Source organism: Micropterus salmoides, unplaced genomic scaffold (assembly GCF_014851395.1).
Source record: "Micropterus salmoides isolate LMB-PRFRI ecotype aquatic unplaced genomic scaffold, ASM1485139v1 Ms_hic_scaffold_23, whole genome shotgun sequence".
NCBI classification, from domain to species: domain Eukaryota; kingdom Metazoa; phylum Chordata; class Actinopteri; order Centrarchiformes; family Centrarchidae; genus Micropterus; species Micropterus salmoides.
In genome coordinates, this window is record NW_024041484.1 from 20,841,741 (window position 1) to 20,853,542 (window position 11,802).

Consider the following 11,802-nt stretch of genomic DNA (forward strand, 5'->3'; position numbering starts at 1 on the left):
TTGAGAAGCTGGAACAAGCCAATCTTTTGCCTTTATTGCTTAAAAATAATTTGACATTTTGGAAACTTTTTATTTGCTTTCTTGTCGTCACTCATTTGCCAGTTGTACCTCCATATACTGTTGATTACATTCCTTCTATTGTGATCAGAGACATCTGAAGACGACAAGCCACAAAGAGCAAATTCATTTTAATCATCTTTTTTTTTTCCTTACAAAAAAATTTTCAGGGAGTTCAAAATGAAAGCATTGTAATTGGGAACAAAGGGGCGGCAACCATTTCAAAGATATTTTACAAAATATCAAAGAAAAGACGACAGGAGGGCCAGAGTGCAGAGTTCCCTCCTGTAGCGATAGAAGCTAAACATACATCTGCATATGCACGGTGTCTGTAGCAAGATGGCGTTTTGTACTACGACACCCCGAGCTTTAAATGTTAGGAATTGTCTGTTTGCAGAGATTTCTGGCCATGCACTGGCCTAACCACTTCTTAAACCCATCAGTAGCATTTGTGCTTAATTTAACTCGAGCACTAAAGCACTGGAGGCTCAGAGTGAAGCCGTAGAAACTTTGAAAATGAAAAGGCAGGTGTAAGGGAGATTCCCACGCTCGCGGTCTCTGAATACCGAGGGTGCATTAGATTCAGAGGCAGCTTAAATAAATGTTTGACAGTTACCTTTAATGGTTTTGTAAAATTAGGTCCACATGACAGTGAAGGAAACTACAATACTTCCTCCAACAGAAACGTGTTGACTTGTTTACAATTTATTTAGCTGTGGGTGATGATAGAAAACTCAGAAAGCCAGTCCTCCTTCCTTGCAAGGTGAGAGTGGTGCATCGTGGGTAGAATACAGTAGCATTTGGCATCCTTCAAAGCTCCTCTGAGATGACCATGTCTTGTTTTAGAAGCTCTGTGTTGTTTCTCTGAAGGAGGAGTTGTTGGAGGTGCTGTGTGGTGGTGACGGGTGGGGCGGTGGTGCTGAAGGGTGGGGTTGGGGTGTCAGTAGTCGTCTCCCCGGCTCACCACCTCCTTGCAGGTGGGCCTGAGAAGGATGGTGTGCTCGAACTGAGCAGTGTAGCAGCCCTTGGTGTCGCACAGGGGAGGGTAGGGGTCCACGATGCCCAGGTCACACAGGTTCTTCAGGGCCATCAGGTACTTGCTCTCGCCGAGACGGTCCAGCCAGCGCCGGCAGAACGCCAACGTGCCGAAGTTCTCGTTCACTACGTTCAGCAGGTGCTTCGCTCTGGGCAACCTGTTGAGGAAAGAGGGAAGAAAAGATCGGTTATTTTACCAGAGCGACAGACTCCCAGACCACAATTTAAATATTCAGTGTTCAGCTACATCATGGAAGTGAATGATGAAGTGTCAACCCTTAGAACTGATGCTGCGTTCAAGACTGCTCGGAACTGGGAAATTGGGAAAAAAAGTATATCATCCGATTTCCGACCACAAAGCCTTCCAGGTGCATGAATGGTGCATGACGCCGAACATGAAGTCATTGTCAAGTCTTGTAGGCTATAATCCTAATGTTTTGGTATTTTTAACATTAACTGTAAAACTCTTGTGCAGAGAAAACAACTTTCAGAGATTCTTTACTGTAACCAGCTACCTAATAACATTGGCAACATATTTCTACAACAATTTACATGCAGAACAGGTTTTACTATATGATAGTATGTATTTCTACTTGTGAAGTCAGGGTATAATAAATATATATAAATATTTTGAGTTCACAAATATTTGGAGGTCTGAGTTGCCTGGAACGCAGCATTAGGGTGGGCCATGACATGTCAAAAACATCTTGAGACTGCAGGAGTCAGATAAACTGCAGCAGGTACACGTATAATGCAACTAATCAAGAATTAAATTACAATTTAAGGGACTGTCACGACTCATAGCAACCTTATTAATTTGGAATTGAACCACATGGTATGATTTTTACTCCCTTTATTGACCTACAATAACCACGGTAACAGGCAATTGTGCTTAAAAGTGCTTATTCCCTCCACTTCTGTAGTTTTCTTGTTTCCATTGAGGATGAATGTTTTAAGATAAGACTTTATGTGCAGCAGTTGCAGTACAAAGTAAGAAAGCGTGAAAATATAAACACATATCTGAAATACACACACCGCCAAAAAAACAAACAAGGTGAACAGTAAAGTTGCTTCTTGGTGAGTTGTATATGGATATATATTAAAAGTGGCATATAGCTATGCATACACCAGATGAAATCTCAAGAACAGGTATATTTGGTTAATTCAAAATGTTCAATGATTATGTACATGATATTGTACATGATGTCCCATTAATTCAGATAAAAATTTAGAGTTCTGAGGCAAGAGATAAAAAAGCTTTTTAAAATATGATTTATAAATTATGTCTAGTAAGGAGATAAGTCCATGAATGCAAAACAAATTGCTACAGATAATGGATAATGAAAAAGGGCCTTGATCAATCTTCAGTAGTTGTATCAAACTGGTAAATAACTGGATGAACACTATACTAACGTAAGATAATAGGTTCATGCTTTGTGAGTGGATTCAGGCTGTGAACACATCACAAAGGCAGACAAGCTCTTACCTGATGGGTACGTGGCCGACGTCAAAGTTTTTCATGTAGTGAGAACACTCCATGTCATCGTGGACCACACCTTTACCTGTGCTGCCGAATGTCTCGATGGCATAAACCTCTCCCTCCTGCAGCATGAAAACACACAATCAGTAACTTCTGATACTGGAAAAGCCTTTTAGGCCTTACACTCATAGCTTCAGAGTTCATGAATGTGTTTGAAAACACAAGAATCTGAGCCATTATAATTAAAACATATATAGTATTTTAGAAAAGCCACCATTACTCAGAATGGTCATAATTAACTCGCCTCCATTTTCGTTGCTTCTCCTCCTTTAACGATGGGCACAGTCTTGCCAGCGTGTATCCTGTACTGGCCGATTGAATGACCGTTCAGGTTTCGGATTGGCTTCACTGGAACAGAAGAAACAAGTTTCAGAAATAAACAGGCGACAAGACAAATATATTAGTACATGTGTGAATGGCATGTAAAACAACAGTACTTTTGTGATTGTACAGGTTATTATATATACACACATTTCACGCCTTTAACAGGGCAATATTTTGAGACACTACAGTCGATAATCGATTAATCTGACGATCATTTTCCCACCCAAAAACATTCAGTTTACTGTCATATAGGAGCAAATAAACCAGAAAATATTCACATTTGAGAAGCTGAAATCAGAGAACATAGGCATTTTTTCTCAGAAAAATTACTCGGAACGATTAACTGATTGTTAAAATAGTTGTTATTTAATTTAATAGTTGACAACTAATCAATTAATCGACTAATTGCAGCTATATTGTAAAATAAAGTTTTTGAAACTAAGATCAACTTAAACAAAAATTTTCAAAAGCATTTTCTTCTCATTTCCTGTCATGGCTCTGTCTCTAATAAAAAAAATGCAGAAAAAACATTGTTATTGCTGTATTTGCAGTAGGGATGTCCCAAAGACTGATATCGAGGCCAATCAAGGCATATTTGAATAGACTGGTACTGGCTAAGAATCAAATTTCGATCCTCTCTTTGCTCTGTCTCACCTCAGCCTGCTAGTGTTGCAGCGCTGCTCTCGTTAATCGACAGCAGGGATCTACAGTGCAGCATTTCACTACACAGGCGTGAAAATATAGCGAGAATGTGAAAAATGATTGACTTCACAGGTGGCTGCTCTGACACCCTGGTTGGCAAAGTACCCAGAGTCACTAAGCGCCAATAGTAACTAATATGTAATCTCTCTCTCTCTCTCATAACATTTGCATAGAACAGTGTACAAACTAATTTTTAGCCGGCACTGACTGTAACTTTCACCAGTTACAATGACAAACGTTGCCAGCGGCAGGTCATCTGAGTTGTAAATAAGTAACTTGATGGCAGGACAAAATTAAACTTGGCTGTTGTGGTTAACACTGTATTATTACGTGATTATGCACGAGGTAAAAGAAGCATCACTCTTTTACTCTCTCGCTATACAGCCGCAAGAGTTCTAAGAAATCCAACAGAATGAGCCGTCTTCTCTCTAGCAGATATCGTCAGACCACTTTCAGGAGTTGCATCTTCAAGTTAATCTATCCTTTATATGATATCAGTAATTTATAAACTTTACAGTTTTGCATTCTTCAGTATTTGGATCAAGTATTTAATCCACATTTAGGAAAATCTAAGTATCAGATCAAACTCGGCATCGGGAATATTAAAGACTCGTGTTAGAAGAACCTACCTTGGTATGTTTTGCCATCGAGCTCGACCTCGTAGGACTCCATCACTTCTTGGATCGCCTCTCCAACGTCACACAGACGCACATCGATGCCGGCATTCTGCAACAAACAAAACAGGAAAACGTGAGCTTCAGGCAGCGTGCAGATAAAACACATCAGAGTGAGGGGTGTTGGTGCCAAGTCGTACTTTTATTCCTGTATTGGTGGCGTCTCTCACAGCCTCCAGCAGCTTGTCATACTTTGGATTAAACGTGACAGTGAAGGCACAGTCAATGATTCGCCCTGCAAACAGACACCAAGCAGAACATCTGTCAGTTGATGCATGTCAAGCAGATTTTGTTTTTGAGGTTATGTTGAAACTGTTTCGCTTCTTGTCAAACCTCCAGGGACAGAATATCAGCAAAGAAGATGAACATGTTAGGTTATGGCTTAATTTTAAGCAGCATATTTTCTAAAGTTGACAAAACATCAACATTTGAGATCATTTTCATGTGGAAATAATGGATAAAATTAGAAGACTGATGACACAAAACTTAGAAAAACCATGTTCCTCACAAATAAAATAGGCTACAAAAATATTATACCACTGTGTAACCACTGTTCTGTGCATGTAAATGATGTGCGAGTTTCTGTCATACGCTCATATTGTACATCTTGTGCACAGATCTCTCTTGATTTCATCTCACTGAGAAATCTTGTTTTAACTAAAAGGACGAAATAAACGAAATAAACACAGAGTAAGCAGCCTAAAGTTTGTAACAGCAGAATTGCCCGTACCTCTGATTTTGCATGTTCCACACACTTTACTATAAACGACACGACATTACAGCTAACCATCCTGCAAATCATTATCCTGGGTATTGGATTTCTAAACATATTTTTCCTTTCAGGCAGCCATTTGTTTCCGTTTCCATTCTCAAACAGTGTGATGAATTACCTTTCTGTGACAAGTCTCAAGAGTCTCACAATTGGATTTTCATTTCATACACGTAATGAATGTAAACCATTAGCTGCCGGAAATGTAAATCCTTTCTGGCAGCTACTCCGTCTACTCATTATAGAAATGGAGCGGGCCTTGAATGCATCCTCTTTTTCAGAATCAGCACAAAACGCACTTGAAGCAGCACTTTATTTCTTCGGTACCGTTGATGTGCGTGCCGAAGTCAATCTTGCAGACGTCGTCGTACTGCAGGACGGTGGTGTCTCCGGCGTTGGGAGTGTAGTGGGCAGCACAATGGTTCAGGGAGCAGCCGGTGGGGAAGGCGAGGCCGGCGTTCAGCCTGTTCTCCTTTATCAGCTTACGAGAACAGTCCTCCAATCGCTCACTGAAGGTAGTGAAGTAGATTTAAAAAACTGCCACGTACACATAAAGGTAATTCTGATGAAGAGAATCGCAGCGATAAAGGCAGCCTCACCAGATTTCAATCATGGTCATGCCAGGTTTCAAGAAGCTGCGGACGTGCTGGCGGACCTGTCTGTGGGCCTCGGCCGCCTGCCTGAAGTCATTCCACACCTCCTCGTTGGCTTTATCCAGCACTCGCTTCTCCTCATTGGTTGTACGCCACGCTGCACTGCGACTGGGAGAAGAACACAACAACAACACACAACATTATTACGGGCCTCGAGGCAAGAGCGCTGCTTTTTGTGAGGTGCAGCCAAAGATACATTCAATGGGTCGATAATCCTGGACAGTCAGAGGTGAAAGTAAACGTAACTGGTTTTACAACATAACAACAGCAACGTCCCTCCTGACTCATCGTTGGGCCAAAATCACCTGATCTCACACTTGCCAAACCTGTGACCTCAAGAATAGGGAGGATTTAAAAACCAAAGCAGGCAAACATTTAGTTTCCTGCCTTCTGGTGGCTTTTAAGGAATGAAAATATCAAAATAATAGGAGAACAACTGTATTGATGGGAATTTCAGGAAAGAGAAAAACAACATAAAATGTTCCATGTGGGAAACTAGCTGCCCAAATAACAGTAGAGGTGACGGTGTGAGTGCTTACCCATCTTGCACGGTGGGGTATTCACACTCCTGTCCGATGGGGAATACTCCATTTGGGTATAACTCACAGATGGGCACAGACGGGGGATCAGTCTGAGATTTCGCTAGAAGGAAAAAAGGAAACACCCCATCAGACTGACTCTGAGTTTCAATTCAGGACACCAGACACGACACAGTGAAGCTTCAGGTAGAGACAGTCGTTGCTCTTTTTGACTGTGAGATTATAAAACAGGATTATTTTTCACAGCACTGCAGCATGAAGTCGAGCCTTTACTCCAAACATATTTTTTTGCAGTGCTAACAAATTAAAATGTGGTCAACTTACGTCCCTTCTTCTTCTTTTTCTTCTTCTTCTTTTTCCCTGCCGAGTTTTCTCCATCATCTCCATCTGTGCGGGTGAAGATACTGTTGTCACACCGACGACCAAGTGTGATGTTTACATGTGGTGTGTTTTAGCCCAGATAAGGGTGTGTGTTATCAGGGTGTTAAAGACGCTCACCTTCCTCGCCATCCTCTTCTTTTTCTTTGTCTTCTATCGCCTGCTTCTCCAGCTGTTTGGTCACCTCGGCCACTACATCAGCCTCCGCCTCAGTGCCTGCAGCGGGCACAAGCATCATCAGCAACAAGAACACATACACAGTCTGATAAGCAACCAACTAGCAGCAGGCACAAAGTGCTGCATCAGCACAGGCAGCAGAAAGGAGAGGGCGAAACAAAAGTGGTATAACAAGAAATACAAATTCTTATATTGGCAGAACATTCACACATGAACCAATTTCTACTCAGGAGGCAGATCCAATTTTCTCACGATTACAAAACCTAAACTTGAGATATCTACCAACACTGAGTACAATTCCTGAATTTAAGATCTTTATACGGCACTGCATAGAAAATCAGTTGCATCATTTAAAAAGACAAAAACATAAACCAGCAGCCTGTTGAGACTTAAACAAATGTTACGAAGAAACAGAATTGAAAGGATAATTTGGGTATTTGAAAACCTGGGCCCTGCTTTCACATATTTTGGTGTTGACTAGTAGGTAAAAAATGTTTTGGAATCGGTGCAGCAGATGGCTTCAGCCGGCAGCCACAAACCGTCCATAAAAAAGTGCTTCTTTGTGACACTAACCAGCTCAGACTGTGCAACTCTCACAGGATTTAAGAGGGAGAATTGTCCTTGAACGAGACCTCTGTTTCTTGTTAAAACCAAAGGGTGTCACTCGTAGGCATCCTTTCCATGATGTTGACACATGCTGAGCCTGGCGGTGGCAAAAAAGAAGCACTTTTTGTGGACGTAATTTTGACAGACACCATTGCTCCAAAGGAATAAGTCTACTGCACAGATCAGTCGATGGCTTTTGGTGTCATTTCGGCACCAAAATATGTATTCCAGGTTTAAAATACAGACATTATCTGTTACAGTGGCTCCGTCATCATCATGATCACCAGATCCACTTAATTAATTCACTGGATCCGTCCAGATATCGATCCAGAAGATTGGATCGGGACATCGCTTTTAAAAATGTGAAACTGTGTCAAAAATTCTCAGCAGTAACATAATTTATACATCATTTGTAGTTAATAAGGAAAAAAACTTAAGGAAAATTATAGGTTTATATGATTTGTTGGTTGTTTTTTTTATTGTGTCCCAAAAACAAACAACCCAAATCATGCCTGTATTCACTTCAGCAATGTTTTAATGACAGTTCACACAATTCTGCAAATAATTCAGCCCAAACACTACGTCTCTCTCAGGTTTTTCTTAAAGGACATGTAAGAACAACTAAGTAGCCAAGTAACTTTTCAATGTAATCCAAACACATTAGATGAACAGGACACAGTTAATTTAAAAGATGTGGTGTATGGGGATATAAGCGACCATATGTTCATGATGTTTATATTCTGTTGAGTTATTAAAGAAATCACCCTCAGGGTCATCTTTCCTTACATAATAACTCTCGCAAACGGGAATTACGAAACAGGAAAACTTGGCTGAGGCTCAGCGCAGTCAGCAATGAAATCAGTTACCAAAAGGAGCAGATTATTGTGATTCTTCTCTTTCACCTGTATTAACTGTCACTGGTCCTGCATGTGTCTGTTACTTAAGCCCGGCGTGTTTCATAAGGCCTGACAGGCGCCCCAGCAACACCATCCCTGCTGCCCTCAACCCGCATGGCTAATAAGGATCAGCGTCAAGTTGGACGGGTTTCAACACCCACCTTCCGGCATAACTTTCAAAATAAACATTCCATTTAGGACCAAGCGCTACCTTGACACTGACAATCTAACCTGCATTATTTACATTATTCTAAAGTGGTGCTCTAGTGTCATGCCAGACAAAATATGTCCAAATGAGTTTGCCATATAAAACATTTCTGATCAACAAAAGGTGATACGTTTCTTTCTAAATGATAAACAGATTTAATCCTGCCAACCATTTTATTCTTTTGTAATGACAATAACACATGTAGGCTGCTGTTTTTGTAAACGCCATGAGAAACACAATTTTTTGCATGTCTTTAATTAACTACTTTACTAATACTATGAAGCTCCAATTTCATATATATATATATATATATATATATTAAAACTCCTTGTGTGTTTCGTTACTGAAATCAGAGACTCCATTCTCACAATTTCCTCCTCAAACATCAAGAAGGATGATATAACAATAAATAACTTTACTTATATTTTCGTGCTAAAATTAAATCTTACTGGTCTTTGTTGTACTTTCTATTACTCAAAATTTTCATAAATAATAATAAAATAATTTATTTTAAATTTTGTACCCGACTTAACTACTTGAGTATTTTAGAATTTGTCAAATTAAATAAGATGTAAATTTATTATTGTATCGTTAATAAAAGTGGACACTTTTATTTTGAAGTCACCTTCCCGTGGCTTCCGGTTGCTAACTGGCTAACTTGCTTCAGCTTTAATAAGTAACGTTAGCTCTGCTAGCCTGTTAGCAACAAGCTGATCGGTCCAGCCTCACCTGTCGTTGCGGACTTGTTCTTCTTCTTCTTTTTCTTCTTCTTTTTCGCGGTCTCCTCCACAGGATCTGCGTCTTCTCTGTCGTCTGCCTCCCCGTTCAGCTCCCCGTCGGGAACTGGTTTCTGGTCCACTACCTGCTCCGCAACGACGTCCGCCATGATCGCAGGCGCTGCTGGAAAAGGAAGCGCGAGGGACTGTGGGAGTGCTGTGTGTGATGCTGCGTTCACGGACACTCGGTGTTTTTACAAATGTTATCAATTCGTGTTTCTGGTTTCAAGGTGTCATTTACACTGCGGACCACTTTCAGAAATGGCTGATTTTGTCCCCAGCACTTTTTGAAATCATTTGTTAAAAATGTTGTGAAATATTGAATCAAGAAATGTTAAATAGCAAATGAAGATTATTTGAGAAAAGTGTCCTTTTATATAAACATTTCCACCATAAATCAGTGCAGAAAATGTCTCCAGAACGCAGGAAATTAAGTGTTTAATCCTCAAAATCTTTTTGCCTCGTTCTCGTGAACCCAATATTGTGCATCGTCACGTCTCATGAGCTAAGTGTTTCATCACACCCCTAATCTGAGCCCTTATGACCCCACTACTTTGCAACACAAAGTGACATCCTTGATACTAGTACTTGTATTAATTACCACAAAGTAGTTGCATCCCAGTGATTGTGGAGCCTTCCCTGCATTATGTATTTACAGTATTTTGTATTTTATTTTGATACATACATTTGATATATATACATATATATATTTGATAGATACATTTTACTGTATCTTTGCCCATCTCGGGTTATATTTTACTATTTGTTTAACAATGTATTGTTAAAATAGTGTTAATTAAATGTATGCTTTATTATACAGTATGAGTATGTGCCACAGTTTGTGTTTTCTTCTTCATTCTGCGCTACACATGAACAAAGTACTGTTTATTTTAAAATAAAACAACAGCTTATGAGAGTCTATTTTTAGTACAGGTGTATTATATGTTTTAAATGCCACCAAAAGCATTCATAACTGGACTTTTAAACATGTCCATCCGAAATCGGATCTTAAAGGGAGCACCTGAAGGCAACACAAAGTAAAACATGTGGAATCAGCTTAAGCGGAGCTTGTGCACTGAGCAGTGAGCCTAGTGAGGAAATAACCTGTGGAGAGGTAGAAATAAACTGATAGACTGCAACAATATGATGATGTAAATAATAATACCAGAAGTTAGGTTAAATAAAATAAAATGATTGGATTAAATCTGTGATCTGTAAGCAAATAAATAATAGAAACACAATTTTTATATCTAAATAGACCATAACATTATATATGGTTATTTACATAAAGTCAATTTATACACAGAAATGTCACCATGACATTGCCACAACCACCTGTGGCAGTCACACATCTGACCACTAGATGGCAAAGCTACAGCAGTAAACAGCCTAAAGAAACGTCACTAATTCAGTTGTGTGCTGCTTTATATTTAGAAGCATGTATGCCACTAGATGCACATTTAATTGTCTTCACAGAAAAGACAATTTCAGTATGGGTGGCTTTAGTGAGAGTCAAATCCTATGATGCGTTTAATGCCAAACTAAAATGTCAGAGCTCAAGTTACTGAAATATGGCGTTTCCCTTCTTTAATGTATTAAAATCCCACGACAGGGGCAGTTGTATATCAAGTCGTCAGTCCACTTCATCAGGTCTTTGTGTGAGTCTCCACAAGCAGGAGTGGCTTTAAAGGGGAGCACCAGCTGTTGTGGGTGAGACAAATGGAAAATCCCACAAAACATATCAAGTAACTCACCAAACCTGTTCAACCCCCCCCTCCCCCGCCGCAACTCTGTGAGAGCCTCTGAAACTGAGCCTCAGAAAAAACTTCAGGATACAACGAACACTTCCAGAATAGTATTTTATTTCACGTTGGAAAATGCAGGAAGAGGGGGGTAGACCTCACCCCAGAGAGAGAGAGAGGGCGCAGGAGGGGTCAGGACAAGGCCGACATGGTGACAAGACTGGGAAGATGGAGGAAGGGTGGTGGGGGGGACACACATGAGGGCTGTCAGACTCATATAGCAACGTCATATGAAACATATTTATAGATTGCCCTCACATGAGAGAAAATCAACCTTTTTTTAGTACTATACCCGTACAGGTATTAGATTTTAAACCTCACAGCAACACAGTTCTTTGAATCCATAAAGTGTCTTTAACAAGTTCCACTGAGTGTGCCCCTGTAAACACAGAAAAATGGGACTATTTCATCATGAGTCGTTCTTAGATACAAATATGTCACTCCCAATAGGATTGTGCACGTGTGGTCAGCTATGTGTTCGCTTTACCGCTAGCCCTCCATTGTGTCCAGTCAGACAGCAGAGATGGATCAGACAAAAATAAAGCACTGATAGTAAAAATAGCATTTCACTTCCTCTTCTCGCAGAGCTCCCTCGCTCTGTGTGGGTTTCTTTATATCTGTCTGCTTATAAGAATGAATGTCAGCTGGGTTCAGCCTTTTGCTTCA

General features: G+C 40.2%; 1 protein-coding gene across 1 annotated transcript; it reads right to left on the minus strand.

Moving 5' to 3' along the window:
• Nucleotides 1-19: 19 nt before the first annotated feature.
• Nucleotides 20-9,474, minus strand: metap2a (methionyl aminopeptidase 2a). The gene is made up of 11 exons (XM_038738726.1): nucleotides 9,288-9,474; nucleotides 6,792-6,887; nucleotides 6,618-6,680; nucleotides 6,294-6,396; nucleotides 5,701-5,862; nucleotides 5,429-5,610; nucleotides 4,473-4,567; nucleotides 4,288-4,384; nucleotides 2,877-2,980; nucleotides 2,579-2,694; nucleotides 20-1,250 (listed from the first exon to the last, which is right to left on the minus strand). Exons 1-11 carry the CDS (start codon nucleotides 9,442-9,444, stop codon nucleotides 998-1,000), a joined length of 1,428 nt encoding a protein of 475 aa, XP_038594654.1. The 5' UTR covers nucleotides 9,445-9,474; the 3' UTR covers nucleotides 20-997.
• Between the last annotated feature and the right edge of the window lie 2,328 nt (nucleotides 9,475-11,802).